The 24,162-nt window shown below is 36.8% G+C and overlaps 1 protein-coding gene across 2 annotated transcripts in view; it reads right to left on the bottom strand.

The window, feature by feature from the left end:
- The window catches only part of Hgf (hepatocyte growth factor), a 67,273-nt gene that overhangs the window by 23,373 nt on the left and 19,738 nt on the right, over window positions 1-24,162 (bottom strand). For both annotated transcript variants that reach the window (XM_036182928.1, XM_036182929.1), the window contains exons 7-9: window positions 20,973-21,093; window positions 19,478-19,596; window positions 3,440-3,614 (exon numbers count right to left, since the gene is read on the bottom strand). In XM_036182928.1, the coding sequence (XP_036038821.1) occupies window positions 3,440-3,614; window positions 19,478-19,596; window positions 20,973-21,093 (415 nt within the window). The remainder of the gene's footprint in view (window positions 1-3,439; window positions 3,615-19,477; window positions 19,597-20,972; window positions 21,094-24,162) is intronic.

Here is a 24,162-nt window from a genome sequence, read left to right as displayed (position 1 = left end):
CTCTTTGTATTAAGAAAACTTACTAATAGCTACTTTTTTTTATTTAAAATGGAATTTGAAACAATCCAAACATGCAATAAAAACAAAAGGTCTTTGTCTTCCTTGATTTATATATTTATTTGATACATGTATTTGGTGCACAGATTTCCTCGAATCAAAAAGTTTTTCTCAGTTTAGAATGGTTCCTTATAAACATTGCAAAACAATTAAGACTCAATTACAATACACATGCCTAAGAGTAGAGAAAGTTGTCAATGTAGGTCATGTATATCATTCATCAGTGTTTTAATTAGAAATATAGAGTTCCCTAGTCTAAGATGTCTATTAAAGTTCTTTATATTTAAAACTGTTTTACTGGTAGATTTATCTGTTGACTGTGGTGGGGGTGTTTGCACTTACTCTACAAGCATTCTACCACTAACCTCAGTCATCAGCCATGTCTTTATTTCTTACGCTAAAGTTCATATTAAACAAAACACAAAAAAAATGTGTGCACAATCTTCTGGAAAGAATAGTGACTATATCAGCATAATTAAGAGCTTTTCAATTTCATAAATATTCAAATGGAACACAAGAAACAAAATTGTGAGGCATGAGCTTACACTTAGCCAGAAAATTAACAAGTAAATCCGTCTTGTCAAACTAGATCTTGACAGAAACTCCTTTCTTATTATATATTTTAAATTTAATAAAAATATAACTATATCATTTCTCCCTTCCCCCACCCTATTTTTCCTTTTTATTTACTTTTCTCTCATATATTACATCCAGACTGCAGTTCACACCCACTCCTCTCCTCCCATCTCCCCTCTCCCCCAAAACCATTCCCCTCCTTTCCCCTTCAGAAAAGGGCAGCCCTCCCTGGAATACCAACCTAGCTGCAATAAGAGCAGGTACATGGTTTCATTTTAGGGTTGGATGAGGCAACCCAGAAGGTTGGAAAAGGGTCTCAAAAGCAGGCAAAAGAGTCAGAGACAGCGCTTGCTCCCACTGTTAGCTACATATACATATGCAGAGGTCCTAGGTCAGACAAATATAGGTTCCCTGATTGTTGGTTCAGTCTCTGTGACCCTAGTTAGTTGATTCTGTGGACTGTTTTCTTGTTAACACAAACCCAATAAAGTGTCGGAGACAACATGATCAATGGATAGTCCTAACATGGGAAGGGTTCAGCTAATATCCAAACCCCTACAATTATCAAATTTGTCACTGGAAAACATGAATACAATTTTTATTTCCTTTAAAATATTATAAAATTACATTTTAAACATTCTGTCTATATATATATAATATTTTGCATTGAATTCACATAAATTTATAATACTAAATAAATAACTGCTCAGTTAAGTTATTATGAGCTTTCAATTCAAAGCAAGATAATTCAATGAATCTAAAACTGCAAAGATTTTCATGAGCCTAGTTTTAGAAACAGCCCATAAAATTGCCAGCTTAGCCTGGAAGAGACCCAAACAAATATGGAGATTTTCCCAAATTGTCTCTATGTTTTGGTATATTTAGTCAAAGAGTTGTTTACAATTCCTGAAATGAATTAGTTACTAGATAATTTATGTGTATTCATCATAAACAGCATTGCTCAGTTATTGTGTTGTATGTATGGGAGCAAACTCCATTTAATAGAAGCAGTGATGTAACCAATATTCCTGTTTCTGAAAGTTTGAAAAGGAAAACAGAAAACCATTATCATGAGCAAATATTGTGTCACATTCTAGTAGCATTATAACATCCCAGACTTTGGAGAGGAATTTATGCCAGATTACTTTAGTCAAATAAGTTAACTAAGAAAGGAAATTTTCAATTTCAACAAGATACAGAATTTAACTCCTGATGATTCAGTTTCAAGTAAGCAGTTTATAAACCAAAATTCTATAACAATCCTCTTCTTAGTTAAATGCTGCCCTGGTATTTTCATGTGCTTAATAGCTAGCATTATTTTCAATTTATATTATGTGTGTACTTACTCTGACATTTTAAATTAAAATATAATTATATCACTTCTTTTCTTCCCTTCCCTCCCTCCACTCTTGCATCCTCTTTTTGATTATTACTGTTTTATATAGAGGCAAAGATAAATGTAAGCTGCTTGTCCCATTTCTGTTGTTTGTGTGCACATGGTTTCTGAGCTGACTATTCTGTATTGGGTAAGCAGTCAGGGGTCAGGGAGCCCATCCATAAGTAAGGCTAGTATTCTTTCAGTGGTCATTGACTATAGTTTCTCTGTCTATGAAGGGGCCACATGGGACTTTTGCCCTCCAGTGCTAGCATGTCTGTTGATCAACACAATTTCTGATTTGAATGTTGGCAATAACTAAGAGGTAGCACAGTGGGACTGATACCAGCATGGTCTCCTTTGTCCCCTTCACTAATCTTTCCTTGTTGTTGTTTGTGTTTCTCACTGAGCTATGAGATACTGGTTGAGGAACAAAGGATAGAGTTCTGTGAAGGAGATAAGAATGTAAACCAGAATGACAAGCATAAATTATGTCCTTATAAAGTAACAAAGATAAAGTCAGAACACAGACTAGTGCATTAACTACCACACACATGCATGTGCACACACAGAGACACAAAATTCCTTTCCAGTTGTACCATTAGAATGTGGAGTTTTCCTCCCTGCTCTGTCAGCTTGTCTTATTAAAAGCTAATTATATAAAGATATAAATACACATTATTTATAGGTCTATTCTAGCAAAGCCACCATGCATGGCTTGTGTGTTATAAATTTCAAAGGCAAGTATTTCATGTTCCTTCTAACAAGGTGGAAAGTTTAAAAATACATGGCAGTGTGGCTGCAGCTGTCCAACAAGACAAAAGGTGGACATGGAGCTATGGCTTCATATCCATGTGTGTGCATTCATATCCACAATGCAATTAATAATTGAGGCCAGTTTCTTTGGGCTAATTTACATATTTTTGATTCCCACTATTTTCACAGATCCATAAATAATTGAAAATGTTTACACTACTGAAAATAATTTTGATCTCAGACTTTTAAGGCTGAAAACAATGCACTTTGAAGCATTGATGGAAGTCAGTGTGCCTCTCTATAAAAGAAAGAAAATGTAATCCTTGCCGTTGTACAAATGAGAAAATTTGAAAAGGATCTAGTCTAAAACTATCATGAAAAGTTAATTTATTAAAGAAGATTTCTTAAAGAAATATTTACAAGCAAAATTGCAGTGAGGAAGAAACTATAGATGTGTTTTATAATACATAGTTTGTTGGTCCTCTAAGAGCAGTATTATCTAGAATGCTTTATAAAATTGCTTATATGAGGCCTGAAAAGAAGAGTATCCCCCATTTTCCTCTATACCCAGGCCACTAAAATTTGAGGGTTACTAATACAGAAGTGAGCAAAGACCAGTCTGCCCCATTTTCCTGGGATCCACTGAAGTTTGCAACATTTCCAAAATGGACTCACTTGCACTTGAAGTTCTCAGGAGTTACATCATGCTGGTGAGGGTACTGAGAATCCCAGCGCTGGCAGGGAATCCCATTCCAAATGGTGCTGCTGGTCCCTCTATAACCTTCTCCTTGGCCGTGAATGCATTCAGTTGTTTCCACAGGGAAATCCGTGTCATTCACAGCACTGGGAGCTATTGGCAGACGAAAAAGAGGAGCTTAAAAGAAACCTTTCTTTCATCATCGTCATCATCGTCATCATCGTCATCATCGTCATCATCATCATCATTTTTACTTATCTCACAAATCAGTTGTATGACATTAGCCAGCACCCGTTCAATATCCATTGCACTTGTGGTACCAGGAACTTTTTCCTATCATTTCTAAAGTTTAAATGAAAATTTAAGAGTCAGAAATTCAACTTAACATATCACTGTCTCCATTCCAATTTTCCTTTCCTTTCAAGCCTAAATCAAATTTTTCATGAAGAGTTTTGTAAGATATCTACTTCCACATGTCTCTATAATGTACATGCTGAAATCAGTTCTTTCTGAAATGACTGCAGACTCATTCCTAAAGCCAAGTTTCTTCAATACATACAAACTCAACAATTTCATCATCACCAAATTTCTTTTATATGGTAAAGGTTTTGTAGGTTAATACATTATTGTCTTTTCAACTGAATTTGGGGGATTTAAAAAATACATTTGTTCCTATTTTCCTTTTCCAACTATCACACACCATCAAATATACATAATGCTCCTCTAATATGCAAAAAGAATCATGAAATTAATTTTTCATAAACCAGAGTCGGTCTTTTCATGTTGAATGTACTCTCAACCAAGTATAACTGAGGATATTTTAGGAGATGATTGTGAGGATGTACACAAGAATCTGGGCACTCATTTGGCTGAGGGGGAAGACTGAGATTTGAGACCACCCTGGACCATGCTAACAGCCTTCCTCAGAACAAATTCCAAAGTAAAATGCATAAAGCTTCACTTGGTTTTATTAAGTCAGAAGTAAACTCCCAGCTATCTTTATGACAAATTATCATGCAACAATCTCTGGATAAGAGCCAAGTTTTGAACAACTTCAGATTATTTCAGACTTAAGTAAATTTCTCCATGGCATTATATTCTAGAACTAGATGGGTCACCTTTACAAATACAGAATGGTTCCTACATGCTTTCTATATGAAGCAGTATAAGATTATTAAAAACAGCTTTTTTCTAAGTTTATTTGTCTAACTTTTGTATGTAGATTGATGTTTCATTAAGTTCCGTGAGCTGTATTTATGTAAGTTTCATGCTGCTCTACAAAGCTTTGTAAATACAAACAACAATGAAAATGAATTTACACAAAAGACCATTTCTACTTGACCAAATCTAGATTGGTGGAGGTGGGCTTCAGAGCATGCTTGTGACCTTGATTACTTTACTTGAGGTGGGAAGGCCCACACTGTATGAGTACCCCAGTTCTGTGGCTGGGATCCTGGACGGCAGAGAAGGGAGCAGAACAGCACTCACTGGTGTTTCCTGATTCCCAGCTGCAGAAGAGATGTGAACCAATGCCTCAAGCTTTGCCATGTTAACATTAATAACGAGGGTGACTGTAACCTAGGAGCCAGAATAAACCCTTTCTCCATTATGTTGCTCTGTCAGGGTGTTCTCTCACAGTAACAGGAAAAGAAACTGAAACAACAGCTTTTCCATAATTTCCCTGAAAACTTACTAAAATAATAATTTTCCTCTAATTCATTTAAAATATTTAATATTTCATGAATCTTTTTTAGAAAACAAAACTGTAGCTCGGAAATATTTTAATTTATAAAGAAATTTAAATGAAGATAAAAGTGTTTGGCAGTTGAACTCTATATTGCTATTTGAGATAGTGATAAATATGTAGGTAGATGATTTATAGATGAATAGATAAATGATAGATAATAGTTTCATAAATAATAAAAATTATTGATCTGTTAAATGACTTAGATAGATGTTTGTACTGAAGACCAAAGACTTAATTTTAAATTTATTTAAGTCTTTTAATATTATTTGAAATAAGATGGATTTCATAGTCCCTGATAACTTTTATTTTACCAAAGTTAATGCTTTTAAGTCAGATAGTTTAGGATCATGTGATTGGAGGAGAATATATTTATGTGGGATGTCTTTGAGTGAAAATATCTTTAAAATAAGCAGCCCTGTACTAATATGTTGCACATACTACTATGATATGAAAAAGGACAAAAACATGTCTTGAGGAATCCACATGTTCCTCCATTGCTATGGTTTGATTATGGCCATTTCCTCTGGATTGTTGATAAAATCTGGTGGCCATTGATTGTGTTGGTGTTGGGAACTGGAGACTTTAAGAGTGATCAAGTCAAGCTAGGCAGTGGTGAAGCAGGCCTTTAATCCCAGCACATGGAAGGCAGAGGCAAGCAGATCTTTGTGATTCCAGGCCAACTTGGTCTACAGAAGGAGTTCCAGAACAGGCAAGTCTACACAGAGAAACTCTGTCTCAAGGAGAAAAAAACAAAACAAAACAACAACAACAAAAAACAGATGATGATGATGACTAATGATCAAGTCCTTTAAAGATATTCACACTTCCTTAAAAGACTGAGTTTGTTCTACTGAAGGTGGATAGACCAAGCAAAGCCTCTATGCTTTTGTTCTTCTCGTATATCTGCTTGCTTTTCTGCCTTCCAAGACATGCAATGCTACATCAATGCCTCACCACATGCTGCTGTGAGTTAGCCAAGAACTTGCAGCCACCAGAATCCAAAGCTGAGTGATCCCCTCTGTTATAGAAACATAAAAGAGACTAAGATGCTTGACTCTTTAAGCACAATTTCTTACACACCAAATTGATGAAAGCAATAAGAACTTGAATCCTGGAGTTCACAGTTGGAAGTACGAGTAAAAGAAAACATACTTCTTTTAGTCTTTTCAGAGTTATGTCACCTGTCTTAATCACTTTATTTCTTTACTGATCTCCTTATTTGTGTTTTCTTTTCTGTTTACTGGTGACCTGTTCTTTCCCAGCACTGTCTTTGGTATGCAGCTCTTGTGTTCCTGTGAACCACAGCTCAGTCTCCCTGGACCTCAGTCAGGGCCACATAAATAGATATGGGCAATAATTTCCCTGAGAAATTGGTTCAGACTTTATTCCAAAGAAATGAACATGCTCTGACCTGACAGATATAACCAAGGATGGAAAAATGAAAAGACAAAATAGTCAGACATAACTGAGAATTTGGTCATTACCTGATGGAATGTTTTCATATATAAATAGGTTCTGAAGATTGCCCTGTCTACTGTGTGAAGCTTCTTTTGGATAGAAAAACAAGATGCCAGAGGGATATCTGGAAAGCAGGACATTCTGCCTCAACTCACTGTTCATTATTCAGTATAATCTTTTTTTTTAAGGATCCAAAATCCCATTATTATTATTATTATTATTATTATTATTATTATTATTATGTGTTTTAATTTTATACATCAGCCATGGGTTCCCCTGTCCTCCCCGCTCCCAGCCTCTCCCCTCCATTCCCATGTCCTCCAGGACCAAGACACCCCTGGGGATTCATTTAAACCTGGTGGATTCAGTACAGGCAGGTCCTGTCCCCTCCATCCAGGCTGAGCATGTGTCCCTGTGTAAGCCCAAGATTCCAAACAGCCAGCTCATGCACTAAGCACAGGTCCTGGTCCCACAGACTGGGTGCCTCCCAAACAGTTCAAGCTATTCAATTGTCTCACTTATCCAGAGGGCCTGATCTAGGTGGGGGCTCCACAGCCATTGGTTCATAATTCATGTGCTTCCATTCAATTGGCTATTTGTCCCTGTTCTTTTTGCAATCTTGGATTCAACAATTCACGTTCTTGCAGTCCCTACTCTTTCTCCACAGTTGGACACCTGGATCTCCACCTAGGGCCTGGCTGAGGATCTCTGCATCCACTTCCATTAGTTATTGGATGAGAGTTCCAAGACAACTGTTAGGGTGTTTAGTCATCTGTTCACCAGACTAGGTCAGATCAGGCTTTCTCTCGACCATTGCCAGCAGTCTACAGAGGATGTATCATTGTGGATTTCTGGGGACCTCTCAAGCACTCTGCCTATTCCTGTTCTCATGTGGTCTTCATTTATCATGGTCTATTATTCCGCATTCTCCCTTTCTGTTCTTGATCCAGCTAGGATCTCCTGCTCTCCTAAGCTTTCTTTCCCTCAAACCTTGCCCTTCATTACTCCCACTGTCATCCAGGTTGTTCATGTAGATCTCATCCATTTCTCTGTCATTGGGTGATCCTTGAGTCTTTCCTAGGGTCCTGTTTTCTAGGTAGCCTCCCTGGAGTTGTGTAGCAGTCTAGTCATCTTTGTTTTACATCTAATATCCTCCTATGAGTGAGTACATACCATGTTTGTCCTTCTGAGTCTGGGTGACCTCACTCAGGATGATTTTTTTCTAGATCCATCCATTTGCCTGCAAACCTCATGATGTCATTGCTTTTCTCTGCTATGTAGTACTCCATTGTGTATATGTACCATATTTTCTTTATTCATTCTTCAGTTGAAGGGCATCTAGTTTGTTTCCAGGTTCTAGCTATTACAAACAATGCTGATATGAACATAGCTGAGCAAATGTCCTTGTGGTATGATTGAGCATTCCTTGGGTATATGCCCAAGAGTGGTATAGCTGGGTCTTTGGGGAGATGGATTCCCAATTTTCTAAGGAAGCGCCATATTGATTTCCAAAGTGGCTGTACAACCTTGCATTCCCACCAACAGTGGAGGAGAGTTCCCCTTGCTCCACATCCTCTCCAGCATAAGCTGTCTTCTGTGTTTTTGATCTTAGCCACTCTGACAGGTGTAAGGTGGTATCTCAGAGTCGTTTTGATTTGCATTTCCCTGATAATTGGGGATGTTGAACAATTCCTTAAATGTCTTTCAGCCATTTGAACTTCCTTCGTGGAGAATTCTCTGTTTAGTTCTATAGCCAATTTCTTAATTGGACTGTTGGGCATTTTGATGTCTAATTTCTTGAGTTCTTTATATATTCTGGATATCAGCCCTCTGTCAGATGTGGGGTTGGTGAAGACCTTTTCCCATTCTGTAGGCTGTCACTTTGTCTTGTTGACAGTGTCCTTTGCTTTACAAAAGATTCTCAGTTTCAGCAGGTTCCATTGATTGATTGTTTCTCTCAGTGTCTGTGCTACTGGTGTTATATTTAGAAAGTGATCTCCTGTGCCAGTGCATTCAAGACTACTTCCTACTTTCTCTTCTATCAGGTTCAGAGTAACTGGATTTATGTTGAGGTCTTTGATCCACTTGGACTTAAGTTTTGTGCATGGTGACAGATATGGATCTATTTACAGCCTTCTACACATTGACATCCAGTTATGCCAGCACCATTTGTTTGAAGATGCTTTCTTTTTTCCATTGTACATTTTGGCTTCTTTGTCAAAAATTATATGTTCATAGGTGTGCGGGTTAATGTCAGGGTCTTCAATTCGATTCTGTTGGTCCACATGTCAGTTTTTATGCCAGTACCAAGCTGTTTTTATTATGGTAGCTCTATAGTAGAACTTGAGGTCGGAGATTGTGATGCCTCCAGAGGTTGTTTTATTGTACAGGATTCTTTTGGCTATCCTGGGTTTTTTGGTTTTCCATATGAAGTTGAGTATTATTCTTTCCAGATCTGTGAAGAATTGGGTTGGTAATTTGATGGGGATTGTGTTGAATCTGTAGATTGCTTTTGGTATGATTGCCATTTTTACTATGTTAATCCTGCCTATCCATGAGCATGGGAGATCTTTCCATTTTCTGACATCTTCTTCAATTTCTTTTTACAAGAACTTAAAGTTCTTGTCATATAGGTCCTTCACATGCTTAGTTAGAGTAACCCCAAGGTATTTTATATCATTTGTAGCTATTGTAAAGGGTGATGTATCTCTGATTTCCTTCTCAGCCTGTTTGTCTATTGTATATAGGAGGGCTACTGATTTTTTTGAGTTGATCTTGTATCCTGCTATGTTGCTGAAGGTTTTTTATAAGCTGTATCAGTTCCTTGGTTGAATTTTTGGGGTCACTCATGTATACCATCATGTCATCTGCAAATAGGGAAAGCTTGACTTCTTCCTTTCCAATTTGTATACCCTTAATCTCTTTGTTTTGTCTTATAGCTCTGGCTAGAACTTCAAGTACTATATTGAATAAGTATGGGGAGAGGGGCCAGCCTTGTCTTGTTCCTGATTTTAGTGCTATTGCTTTGAGTTTCTCTCCATTTAATTTGATGTTGGCTGTTGGCTTGCTGTAGATTGCCTTATTGCCTTTATTATGTTTGGGTATGTTCCCTGTATTCCTGATCCCTCCAAGACCTTTATCATGAAGGGGTTTTGGATTTTGTCAAATGCCTTTTCTGCATCTAGTGAGATGATCATGTGTTTTTTTTTTCTTTGAGTTTGTTTATATGGTGTATTACATTGATGGACTTTTGTATGTTGAACCACCCTTGCATCCCTGGGATGAAGCCTACTTGATCATGGTGGATAATTGTTTTGATGTGTTCTTGGAGTATGTTTGCCAGAATTTTATTGAGTATTTTTGCATCAATGTTCATGAGGGAGATCGGTCTATAGTTCTCTTTCTTTGTTGCATCTTTGTTTGGTTTAGGAATCAGGGTAATTGTTGCCTCATAGAAGGAGTTTGGTAATATGCCTTCTGCCGAGCATTGATATTAAGTCTTCTTTGAAGATCTGGTAGAATTCTGCAGTGAAACCATCAGGTCCAGGGCTTTTTTTGTTGGGAGACTTTTAATGACTGCTTCTATTTCCTTAGGGGTTATTGGAATATTTAAATGGCTTATATGATCTTGATTTAACTTAGGTATGTGGTACCTATCCAGAAAATTATCCATTTCTTTTAGATTTTCCAGTTTTGTGGAGTAGAGGTTTTTGAAGTATGACCTGATGATTCTCTGGATTTCCTCATTGTCTGTTGTTATGTCCCCCTTTTCATTTCTGATTTTGTTAATTTGGATGCTCTCTCTCTGTCTTTTGGTTAGTTTGGATAAGGGCTTGTCTATCTTGTTGATCTTCTCAAAGAACCAACTCTTTGTTTCATTAATCCTTTGTATTGTTCTCTTTATTTCTATTTTATTGATTTCAGCTCTCAATTTGATAATTTCCTGGCGTCTGTTCCTCCTGGGAGACTTTGCTTCTTCTTGTTCAAGGGCTTTCAGGTGTGCTGTCAAGTCACTAGTGTGAGATTTCTCCAGCTTCTTTATGTGGGCATTCAGTGCTAAGAATTTCCCTCTTAGCACTGCTTTCATAGTGTCCCATAAGTTTGGTTATGTGGTGTATTCATTTTCATTGATCTGTAGGAAGTCTTTAATTTCTTTCTTTATTTCTTCCTTAACCCATTGGTGATTCAGTTGAGCATTATTCAGTTTCCATGAGATTGTAGGATTTCTGTAGTTTTTTCTGTTGTTGAAATCTAACTTTAAACCATGGTGGTCTGATAGAACACAAGAGGTTATTCCAATTTTTTTGTATCTGTTGAGATTTGCTTTGTGGCCAAGTATGTGGTCTTTAATATTGAATGAAACCTGTGAGAGTTATTATCTGAAAGGCTATACAGAGTATTCCATTCAAAGACAATCATTTCAATGAGTGGGCCCATTTTTTTTTTCAATTTCTAGAAAACCTACAATGTATAAATTCTAACTCTAATAAAATCAAAGAGAAAAATAATCTGAAGGTGGATGGGTAAGAAGGTGAGAAGATGAGAGAGTAATTTGGAGAGGGGAATAATATGTTAAAAATGCATTGCAAGAAAAATTAATTAAACAAAGAAAATCAATTGTATGACATTAGGAAAACATCTCACTGTTTTACCCACTGTAATATCAGGGACAAGTTGAGAAGCCTGCATTACTAGAATTAACTTTATCTCAGCTGAAGAAGTTTCCAACCTGAGTTAATTAAATAACATTCCATTTTTTTATTGTAATGTATCCACATTAGTACAGTAACATAAAACCAAAGTTATGAGGGATCAGTCACTAAAACACCTTCCTCACAAACTTGAGCACTGGAGTTCAGATCTGCAGCATGCACCTAAAAGATGGGGCTGCTGCAGGTGCAGTAAACCAGCACATATTGTTGGATCAGTGGGGATAGGCAGATCCCTAGAGATGACTGGCTAGATAGCTAGCCAAATCAATGGATCAGTGGGGATAGGCAGATCCCTGGAGATGATTGGCTAGATAGCTAGCCAAATCAATGGATCAGTGGGGATAGGCAGATCCCTGGAGATGATTGGCTAGATAGTCTAGCCAAATCAATGGATCAGTGGGGATAGGCAGATCCCAGGAAATGATCAGCTAGATAGTCTAGCCAATCAATGAGTTACAAGTTTAGAGACCCTGTCCCAAAAACTGAAAATGGAGAACAATTGAGAAAGAACCATGATGTCAGACTCTGGTCTCCACAACACATGTACAGATACAAATGTATTTGCACATACACATACACATATGCACACACTGACACATACATATGCCACAAACACACAAAATAGGGGGTTGGGATTACACAAAAATATTCAAATTTAGAGGCAGAAAATAAAATCTTTTTAGTAACTAAAATTATAAAATGCTCATATACTATATATGAAAAATTAATGTCAAATAAATGTTATGTTTCATTAAGCTTCATAAAGATGAAAATATGTAATGAGCATAATTTTACCTAATAATGAGCATCTATAACTGTATAGAATCTGAAATATCTTAGTTTTTATTTTTCCTTTTTTAAATTTATTAGAAATGTATCATAATTTAACCACAAATTATAATACTAAATTCAGGGTTAGTACTTCTGTATTTATTTCAGCACATTCAGCCGCTAGACGTGACCTTATCAAGAACTACATAGTTCTACAGTGCATACAATAAATACTTTGGATGAATGAAGATATATTAGTACAACTACTTAGAGTAACTAACTAGGTAATTTTCATCAATAAGACTTATTATGAGACTATTTGAAGCTGTGCAATAAATATTATCTGATGAATGCTACTATCCATGATAATTGATTTGTCCATAGACCACTTGACTGTGATATAAATGAAATAACTCATTTCTGAACTACAGTAAACTAGGCTCCTCTGCTGCCCTACTGTATAAACACCAAAGCCTGCAGAAAGAGGGAAACATGCTTCATGAAAATTGATTTGGAAAGGGCTGTCAAATACTGGAGAAGGCATTCCTCTGTACTTAATCCTTCAACATGAGACTCAGATTGAGGAAGGTTTGAAGCATCTCTAGTGACCACACCAAGAGTAAAAGAAGAACAGCATCACAGCCAAATATCTGCTGGAGCTGATCAACCTGAGATAAAAGAACATGCTTTTAAAATACATCATCACCACACACACAAATATTTTTTGCAAGTTCACGCTGAACATACCAGGAACTCTTTTGAGAATTCCTCAAATTAAAATATTTTGCTGGGATGTCAGTGGTGGCCAGGCTTTGGACACAGATACAAAGATATTTAAATGCTCCTCTGTGGCCTGGCAGTGCAGGAATGCTTGGCCTTGATGATTGACACCAAGTTTTCTGTTTGGAAATACTTTAAGGAACACAATATTCACTATTGAAATTTCCACTGTCTTACAAAACCATCAAATACAGTGGAAGCTTCTTGGAACATTTGTTTCACTTTGCTGGTTTGAATTCAGTATGATCTGGTTGCCAGAACATTTGAAGGCAGTTTGCAAGTTTAAATAGATATTTTTAGATAAGGGGGATTGATTTATCTAATTCTTAGGGTAAACATCTTTTCCTAGACAGGCATAAGTAGAAACAGATCACTAATAACAAATTAATCCAGGCATGGTAGCATACACCTGTAATCCAGCATTTGGCGGGCTAAAGTGGGTGGTTCATGAGATCAAGACCAGCTTGGACTATATAAAAACACCCTATCTTAGATAAACAAGTAAGTAAGCAAATAAATTTAATTAATGTTCTCTGAAAATCTTGCCAGATTTTTGCAGAGAAACTGCATTTTTTAAATAGATGTCTATGAATGAGAGCTAGAATGTAAGAGTCTCAAAGAGACCCACCTAGGGCTTTCTAAACTTTATATAGACAGGTAAACCCTTACATTCACAATCCTTCACCAAGTTAAAATCCTTGCCAAAAATAATTCAGATTTCCCAGGAGAGGTAAGGAACCTGACACTCTCTACTCTCCTATGTGTGTGTGTGTGTGTGTGTGTGTGTGTGTGTGTGTGTGTGTGTGTGTGTGTATGCAGAGACCAGAATAGGACAGCAAGTATTCCAGAGAAAGAGAGAGGTTCCCTACTCTCACATGAATGCTAGGGATACAGACTCAGGTCCTCATACTTCTAATTGCCCTTATCCACTGACCCTGATGCACCTCCATAGCCCCATACTCCTATTTTTTTCAATAGTTAATAAAAAATTGATTAACACGCCAGTGAACAAACACCTGATTTTCCCCTGGAGTTCATTCCCCTTCAAAGCTTCATAAACAGCTACCGAGGGGCAATGACACACAGAATTCACCTCATCCTAGTCCCCAGAGACTCGAGTCTAGCATACAAGGCCACTCCCCTGTCAATAGGACTTGTGCTCCTGGGCCACAGAGGGCCGGGTCCAGTTAAAGTTGACATGGGAAAGTAGTAACGACCTCCAAAGCACAAACCTCAAATTGCTAGCATGTTTGCTCTCCAAGTGAAGTCAGTATTCATACTGAAACATTTCTCTGGACTTTCTCCAAGACTTTTCTGGTACAAAATACACAGGAGACAAGGCATTCATGAAAGGTCTTCAAGTCTACAGTATTATTTCTTAGAAGATGAGTTGGAAAAGCTATCCAAGTGAAAGACTTTTCCCTTGAGAAGGGTATTGATAGCATGGTTTTTTTGTTGTTTTTTTTTTTCCTGACTGAGAATATAACGCAATTTTATTTCTCTGAATCTCTACTCTGGCCTTGGACTTCCCAATAAAACTCAGTGAAACAGATTTTTTAAGAAGGAAGACAATTTGTCATAAATATTTTTCCAGCATCTGAGTGCACTGAAGTTTTTAAAATAATGATACCATCTTTTAAAGAGGCTAATATTGAGTTTTACTATAAGGCTATGTTGTAAGAACAAAATGCCGAGGACATGGGAGTTTAAGCTACGGTAAGTTATTTTCTCATAGTTCGGGAGACTGGGAAGTCTAAGAACAAGGTTCTAGTCCATAGGCCACTAATGAGGGCTCCTTTGGCTGGTAGATGGCTGGCTTGTTGATAGAGGAACAGAGGGAGAGAACGCTCTTCCTACTGTTATAAGACCATCATTGCTATTAGCTTTTGACTCTTTCTTAGAACTCTACTTAAATCACTTCTAAAATATTTATGCCAAAATATAATCCTGTGGGGATTTAAGGCTACAGTACTTAAATTTGGGGAATGTACAATTCAGTCCATTTTCATGCCACAAACAGATGCTCGAGCTATATAAGACCTGGGCAGCACATACTTCTAAATTGTCTCTGGTCAAATACAAATAATCTACAAATTTAAAAATATAAAAAGGAAAAGAAGAAAGAGGATAACAGAAGTAAGATAAGACAATACCAAAAGAAAAGCTATGTGTGAGCTGAGGCAGTGGAAGAAAACTGTGGAACAACTCATTAGGGCTTGTTTATGTGGAAACAAGATTCAGAGAAAAAATACCAAGAAACAAACAAAAAAAAAAAAATGAAAACTTCCAAGTCTCTTCGTTCATCAACAACTCTCTATTAAACTCCTGCAATAGCCAAATACTCTGCTTAATTGGAGTCTACAGATTTGGGTAGGGAGACTAAAAATAAAAATAAAAAAGATACTTGAAGATTAGACTAAGATATGAAATGAGATGTTTATATTTTGTGAATATATAACAAATGATAGGAGAAGTTATTTAACTGGGTGTTGTGGCATGTACTTTTAATCCTAGTACTCTGAAGGCAGAGGCAGGCAGAGCTCAGTGAATTGGCAAGTTGGGTCTACAGAGATTATCAAGCCAACCAGGGACATATAGGAAAACCCTGACTCATAAAAAACTCATTGGTTTTATAGTGTGGAAAAGTAAATGGAAGAGGAAAACAGTAAATAGAGTGATAAGTCCACTCAGAAAATCATTCATCCAAGTACTGATGGTGAAAAATAATACTTTTGGGGATAAAGGGAGCAGTGATGAGACAGAACGGCCAGTTAAGACACTCAAAGAGCACTGTACAGACAGCTCTAGGTGGAGCACCAAAGAGGAGCTACAGGGGAGAGTTGCTGCACCGAGATTATTGCAGGGTTTTAGACTCTGAACTAGAAAAAAGATTGCTGCAAATGAGAGCTTCAATCACAGAACAGACCCTTCTGCAAGATTAATGAAGAAATTCAGAGAGAAAGATCTGACAGAAGTCACCAGATAGGTAACTGGGGATAAGAAATTGAGATCAACTGGAGTAGGCAACAGGTGTATTCTAATCCACACATTCCAAGGTACCACAGCAATGGGCAGTGATCTAACTCAACAAAAAAGTGCTTTCAGGGATACTTGACATTCCTGAGAATCCCAGGTGCCTGCAGAATCAAGACTATCTTCACAATAGTGCTATAAGGTCATTTGTGACCAAAATACTGAAGCATGCCTGGCTGCCTTCTATTTAGATGACACTAAGAAATTTGAGAAAGAAAGGAAGGAAGAAAAAAAGGGAGAAAGAAAGAAAGAAAGAAAGAAAGGAAGGAAGGAAGGAAGGAAGGAAGGAAGGAAGGAAGAGAGAGAGAGAGAAAGAAAGAAAGAAAGAAAGAAAGAAAGAAAGAAAAAAGCTTAAAATGTCACAAATTTATTTATTTCTGAAAATTAAAGATTTTCTTATTAAAACTACATGTATTGCTAGCCAATGTTTCCACCATTACTAATGAATTAACATGCTTTTAATTCATAATATAATAAGCATTGGCTCACATAACCCACAGAGATATATTGAGGATGCCAATGGTAGAGTAGAAAGCACTTTCAGTCCAATAAGTTTGTAAATTGGCTTAAACATCAGTGAAGCTTTCTAAGGGACATTAGTCACAAGGGACGTTTGTGAGCACCAGAAGACTAATGTAGCTGATACAATTAATCTCAACCAACATTATTTCTGACTAATATGCAAAACAAACATGCAAAATATGAACTTGTCCCAGAGAAAAGCATAAATAAGAAAGCCAGTATTCCATTCAGGTACCACACAGGATTCCCAATGTTGTTATTTGTTTGTAGCACTTTAAATTGTCATATGCTTTGGACTGTCAAATGTTATGCAGGTGAAATATTTGTGGGTTTCTGATATTTGTGGAGATACCCCTTTGTGGAGAAAAACAAGAGACTTTCTGTAGAGCACTCTGGAACACATTTGCAGACAATGAGCAACATCCATCCTCCACTTCCAGGGATTATAGGACAAAAGCTTAGAAAAAGTGACAGTACTCTCTTGGCACACATTCATCAGAAAAATAAATAATAGCATTCAAATTGTGGCTCTGAAACTCATGAATTTCGCTATCAAGACATTGTTAACAAGCTATGCTTCCATAGTTCATGCTAAAGCTCTGAATATCAGTGTAATCACTTTATCCAGCTCAGTCACATTTTATCCTTTGTAACTAATGAAGTGTGTGACACATAGCTGTTGCTCAGCAAATCCATGTCCCCCAGAAAGTGGCAAAGAACCTTTTTCATGTCCTCTGTCTGCTGGTTGACACTGCCTCAGAGCCAAGGCTTTTCTGTCCCTACTCACTAATGACACTCCCCAACAACATACAGAAGAGAAGATTTACAAGAACCCCATCTGATACAGGCACTTCCCATCCTTAGATTAATACCTCTCACATAATCACGTATACAACATCCTGGGAAACTCGCTCTGTCTTCACTCTGCTTCAACTCTTCCCAATGTGACATATAGGGTTTACACTCAACCTCCTAAACGCTGTTCACATACTCCCCACTTTGTCTTCTCATTGCCTGCCCCTCTGATTTATACTCTACTTTTTTATAGCCTGTATTTCATGTACTTTTGTGGGAGTGTCTCTTATTTCTCATCTCATTATATTGCTCTGAAATAAGCTCTTATATTGAAATGAATTATTAATTTTCCTATGGCTGTAGTACATACACACAAGCATAAGCACATATGTGTACATATATATGTCTATATGACAGGTAGAGATAAACAATTATTAATAATCTATGTTGACAAATGTCATAAAAGTGTTTAATGTATTTTCAAATTTCTTTTTTTCAGTGTTTCTAGTGTTTTTAAAACTCAAGGCAATGTGGTTAAAGTCAAATTAGGGTTGTACTAGATATATGCCTTTGTGCCAAAAAGCACGAAATGATAATAATGGAAGTATCATTCTTTATTTCTTTTCCCAATCTCTTTTTAAAACATCCTCATGATTTGGCTTAGACCCCGAGAAGAATAGCATTTAGGTTTCCCAGTTTACATGTGCCAATCAAAAGGTGAACATGTATGTGAGTGTAAATATGAATGTGTGTTCATGTGGTATGTGTGTGCATTCATGGTTTGCTTCATAGTACATTCAATGTTTGTGTGTGTCTACTAGCCCTTATTCCAGAAGGGGGTTTTAATAATGCCTAGAACACAAACAATAAGAGAGAAACAATTGGGGTATTGTATCTAACTGATCTAAAAAGATGGAAAGATGAGTATGATTAAATAAGTCAGTGGGCAGAACTAATCCAGTCTCAACAGAGGAACACTGTCATAGGAGTCATCTTAGATTTTAAAGGACAAAACAAACGATTCAATGTCCCTGGAACACTGTGTTTCAGTGGACATGCTTCCAGAGTCTGTGACTGCTTCACATATGCTGTGTCCCGTCTCTAGGTCTTGCCTAAACACTTCCTCTTATTAGTGGGTCTACAAAATAGCCTGACAATTCAACAGCCTGAATAATGTTGTATGGAGTATTCAGAAGACATTCCTTATCAGCCTGTTTTAGGGAAACATCAGCCATCTACCATGGTCTCATAATTTCATGTAATGCTGGGTGTGGACATACCACACTATTTGATCATTTCCTTATATATCTTCGTACCAATATATAACTTTAAACAATCAAGCAATTTACAATATTATTTTATCTTCATAAATACATGCAATTCTATTGATTGTAGAGCATTTTATATTCCAGCTGCAAAAATAAGAACTTTAATCATGTAAAAGGATGTCTCTATCTAGTTATTATTACATAGTATAACTTCAAAGAGGAGAAAAAACCTGGATTACATATAAAAGACAGGACCATGTGCATAAATTTAAAGGGATATCACAAGTAAGAGGATACGAGATTTACCTTCTCTCCTGAGCATTTAGCTAAGGGCCAGCATCTAGAAACAGAACTTATGAACAAAGCAAATTGAAACAAAATGTAGGCCATGTTCCAGGCTAGCCAGAGGGAAGACATCACTCTCTAGAGATTGCAAAAACCCGTGAGAAGCTTCAGTGAGGCATAGTCTTCCCAATTGAGGGTCTACCTTTATCTAAAAGAGGTTTGCTATCAGATGATGCTCAAGCTACAACTCAGAGAGAAAAGGCAGTGAAAGGATCCAGGAGAAGGTGCTAAAATCCAAAGTGGTTGCTCACATAAAAACATCATAATGATGTACATATTCCCTGCTAATTTTCTTACTCTTTGAAATTAAAAAAAAATTTCTTGGTAGCATTAAACTGCAAGTATTTACTCTCATGAGTATAAACGTGTTTATATGTGTACATTTATGGATGAATCACATTCAAAACAATTGTTATATGAAAATTGAAAATATTGGGTGGTATGATACAACACAGCTTTAAAATACTAAAACACATGCATACCAAGATATCAAGTATAATAGTTGTTAACCTATCTTCCTAATAATTGTTGCTTAGATCCATTCCGTTAGAAGGAAAGGAAGCAATAAATTTGATCCTAACTTACCGCACATTTTAATTGCACAATACTCCCAAGGGGTGTCAGGGTCAAGAGTATAGCACCATGGCCTCGGCTTGCCATCAGGATTGCGGCAATAATTATCATCAAAGCCCTTGTCGGGATATCTGCAAACCACACCAAGGAAAGTGTCACGTAAATCTGCCTGGAAACACCACACAGCCCTCAGTTCCCACAATAGCTTTCCACTCAGCTTGGATGCCAGAATGTGGAAAAGAATGGGTTTCCCACCTTTTCCTTTATAGGGCCTGTCAGTCACCAACTGCCCAATTCCACTTATACATTTCAATAGGGATGCAGTACCTCCCTCTTTGTTACTAAGGTAGGTCCATTTTGGACCTGTCTACTAGTTAGGATCTCCAACTGCATCACTTTTTCAGAGAGTCCAATTAAAGACAAATTCCACAAACATGACCTTGTGTAGAATGCTCATTAAGGGAGCAGGCTCTTTTCTAGGGCAGGCTTAAACTTCAAACTGAAGTCCGGTTTCAATAGCTCTGTTACTAATGACAGCTCAATTTTGGAAATGGAGCCTTGCTAGGTCATGCCCTCACCTCCACCAGCGCAAGAGACAAACTCCATCACACCACTTTCCCCACATCCCACCTCCCTTTAAATTAGCAGCACCCTGAACTGGTGATTTGAATTTAATTGCTACCATATCCTTTCTGGTCTTACTTAAAAGAAATGACATGCATTTACAAAACAGAGTTTTCATTTTATTTACAAGAACAAAAAGAAGAAATAAACAAAAACATAGAGAAATTTTTTTAAAAAGCAATTTACACCAATTTCTAAAGGAAAATGGAGATAGAATAGGCTAATTATTTGAATTTTAATTCTTTATTATAAAAATTAATTCCATTTTGTCCTTTTTCTCAACTCAAAATTTTCACATGAAATTTTTGGCAATTTTAAAAATACATGAGGATAAAATGGCCAGAGAATTGTTTTATGCTGTCTTTCTTTTCACTATGGACATGAACTATGATAAGGTGTGAGACATGTGGTCTAAGCATCTGAAGATGCTGTAAGGAATTTGCTTGTACTTAGCATTATACTATCTGCCAAAAGGCTAGGTCTATCAAAGTAGCCATTACCTTATTAGCCACATTGGACTGTTTGTTTTGTTTTGTTTTGTTTTGGTCTGTTTGTTTATTGCTATGGGAAACAAGAGAAGGCTCTGCTACTGCTTCCATTCTGACCTGGCAGTTTTGCTCAACAATCTTCCTTAATTTAGCAACTCAGTTGAAAGTGTAGCTACCAGTCTCAAGTGTAGTATCATAAATCCTATCACCCCAACATTATGTTCTGCAAAGCTAAACAGCTGTGGCAGAAGCCAGAATATTAAGGCTAATTCCACATTATCTGCCTGTGTGCCGTAAGGAAAGCACAGAGGAGGATTTTCCATGGTAGTTTGTTGCAAAATGAATGACAGTTAGTAAAGAGAAATGTATGGGAGTGAGACCCGGTGAGATTTTACCTCTCAGGCAAGAATTTGTGCCGGTGCGGTGTCTGATGATCCCAGCGCTGACAGGTCTTGCCTGACTCTGTGTGATCCATGGGACCCCGGTAGCTTTCACCATTGCAGGTCATGCATTCCACTAATAAAATGAAAGTATGCTATGTTAATTGTTTCTGGTAGTAAAATTGATACCATTGTTCTGTTTAGAACAGCAAATTAATCAGTTATTATTAAACAGCCATACACACCATCCTAATTTTAAACTGTGATCTTAAACCCATAAATAGCAGCATAAAATGATACCTATGGAATATATCATGTAATTTTAATATTTTTAAGTTAGTGCCATTCAGACTTAGCACAAGGACAGAATATTGCCTAATTTTCAATTATTATTCAAAAATACATAAAAAATTATTCAAAAATTCATCAAAAGATGGGCCCTTGCAAACTCTTCCCCTGGGAACTACTGTGCAGGATTTTATTGTTTGTATCACCAACACAATAGCAGCTCTCTTTACACTTGCCATCTAAACACAATTATGATCTTGTGACTTCAATTGAGTATATACCATATTCCTACAGTCCATTAAGATTTGACATACTTAAGAGAGCAATGGAACATTTGGTCTGCTACAACTTAAAAAACAAGCTTTTACATATAAATATATACATAGATATACATAGTTACAACTCCATTCTGTTAGTAACTGTTCATGCTGAGTAGGTGGGCAAGCTAACGTTCTTACCTACCTTAGGACAGAAGATGACCTGCTACTGAACTCCGTGCACCCACTCTTTAAAAAATGTATAAGCTGATCTAATTATGCAGGATCATACTGATGAGTCTGTGGGTTAATTAATTGTTCACCTCTGGCTGGTGTCAAGTCACACAGAAAACTGAGTCACATCAACTAGCTGCAAATGAGCTCTCTCGAACAGAAGGTTGATTTGTAGCATAGCAAGCATCCTGTGGAATAAATCACTGCTTGGCTCTCCTACGAATCCGGCCAACTTCCCCAAACACATCATTTGTATCTGGTGAGCACTGATCATCTAACTTTAGCTGAAGTGAGGAAAGATATTAATGTTAAAATTAATTTATCTGTTGGATTCTTGCCTAATAAATATTGGGAGTGTTTTGGAATGTGGCATCAGAATGGTCTCTTCTTTTGAAATGTTTACTTTAATAACATAACAGGACATTAACTGTTAGCGTCTGGAATATAGGATCCATGCATTTGAGTGGCCCATCTGCTTTCTTTCCATATAGGATAATCATTAATTAAGACAAAGGACCAGACCAGTTCCTTTCATAAGATAGAGAGATTGCCCAAGATACAGTCAAGAGGCACCCAACCCTAAACGAGGGTCGTGTGAGAGCTCACGACCAAACGTGTTCAGTTTAATCATTGCTATTTCCACACTGAACTGCTCCACATGGGTATGCCTCATCACAGTACAGCTTTCCATTTGAATGGAACAACTTTATTCTCCCCTTTTTTTGAAGGATGTTAAGTTTTATTGGAGAAAATATTAAACAGCAACAAGTGGACTCGATGTTCACAAGCAGAGGGAGAAATAATAATCATTAAATTATATCAAATCATTAAATCATGTCAAATCATGTCAAATCATTAAATCATGACAGAAAATGACAAAAAAAAGTTTTGAGATTTTCAATGAAAATGGTGCTACATTTGTTATTGTTGCTTGCTCCTTTGTATCCAATGAAAAGTAGATTACCTATTTCCATTGTAATGCACTACTCATAACTGGTTTTGCAGTTTGTAATATATCTGCCAATAAAATTGAATATAATTATTTCCTGGGAAGCATTACCTTGAGAATTATTGTAAAATATAAAATTTTCAGACTTAGATTTTAATAGCATTAGGAAAATGTTGCTACAAAGATTAAATTAATGACTGTATAACATGACTACTTTCCAGAACAAATGTGGTAGATTAGCATGCCTCCACATTTAATGAGCATAAAGGTCACCTCCAGCTCTCCTTCACTGTCAAATCCTTGTTGAACAGGTTTGGACTGGGTATCAGTAAGATGGTCTCAGAAGACCCAGGTGCTGCTGGCATCAGGGCCTCACTGTGTGATATTTTCTAAACTTCACGTGTTTGGGGGAATCATTTTTAGAAGATGAGATTTTCCTGGACTTTAAAGTCTAGATAAAATCAATAAAATATACAGGAATAAATATGCAATAAATGGTAGTAATACATGATAAAAAATAAATTAGGTATAAGTTTGAAAAAATTGTTAAGTTTTAGGAGGCAAAGCCATTGTTGGTGTAAGAAATGAACAGGCCTCTGAGAGACCCAAACAGTCCCCATTTTAAAAACTACAAAACAAAATTTGATCATAGCATTTTATTAATTTCAAATATACAAAGCTACTTGATAATTACTAACTCATTTATAATGAGGTAATCTTCGCAACTTACCGCTCAATAAATTAAACCTAAGACAGAGCCAACTCAATGAAATTGTTTCAACTCTGTGGATTTTGAGAGTTCTTCACATTTCTATTCACATCATATGTATGTTAGGTTATTTATATTTTGTAATATCCTTAGTAGTAGTTCTATTGCTCATGGGTGTAGTGACAATGCTGCTTATTTTGAATTCATTAAAATACATATAAAACTTGACTCATTTTAGCTTGAATTTAAAATCTCACTGTTCAACTTTTGTGGCCTGGAACATGTTTAGCCTACAGGGCAGGTGTCCATTCACTCCTAAAGGCTTATTCTGATGTTGGACCTCCAGAAAGAGCTTATCTGCAACCTTTAGTGATACGGTGACCAACAGCACCACATGTCTTCCACACTAGTGAATGATGGTCTCCTCTCATACATGCTTCATGACCTTACACTATTAAAGAATATTAAGGAATTGCATTCTCAAAAGGATAGCCAAAAACAAGAGTGTTTTAAAGCACTTCTCTTCTAACACTTTTATTTTATGTCACCTCTGAGAATGAATGTCAAAATATTTTACAAAAAGGAGACGGGGTTGAAAATGACACCCCAATAAGAACTAGGATGGTAATGTAGGAGTCAGGTTGTGTAAAGTTTGAACCAATTACCTGCCCTCAAAAAGACTTCCTCACACCCAACAAAAGCAATAAACATAGTTAGTTGCCAATGATTCTCAATCTCAGAAAATTACGATTGTGGAGATTTCTCTAA

This window comes from Onychomys torridus, chromosome 3 (genome assembly GCF_903995425.1).
Source record: "Onychomys torridus chromosome 3, mOncTor1.1, whole genome shotgun sequence".
Taxonomy (NCBI): Eukaryota; Metazoa; Chordata; class Mammalia; order Rodentia; family Cricetidae; genus Onychomys; species Onychomys torridus.
Note: the sequence above shows the minus strand (reverse complement) of the source record. Positions and strands in the feature narration are given on the sequence as shown.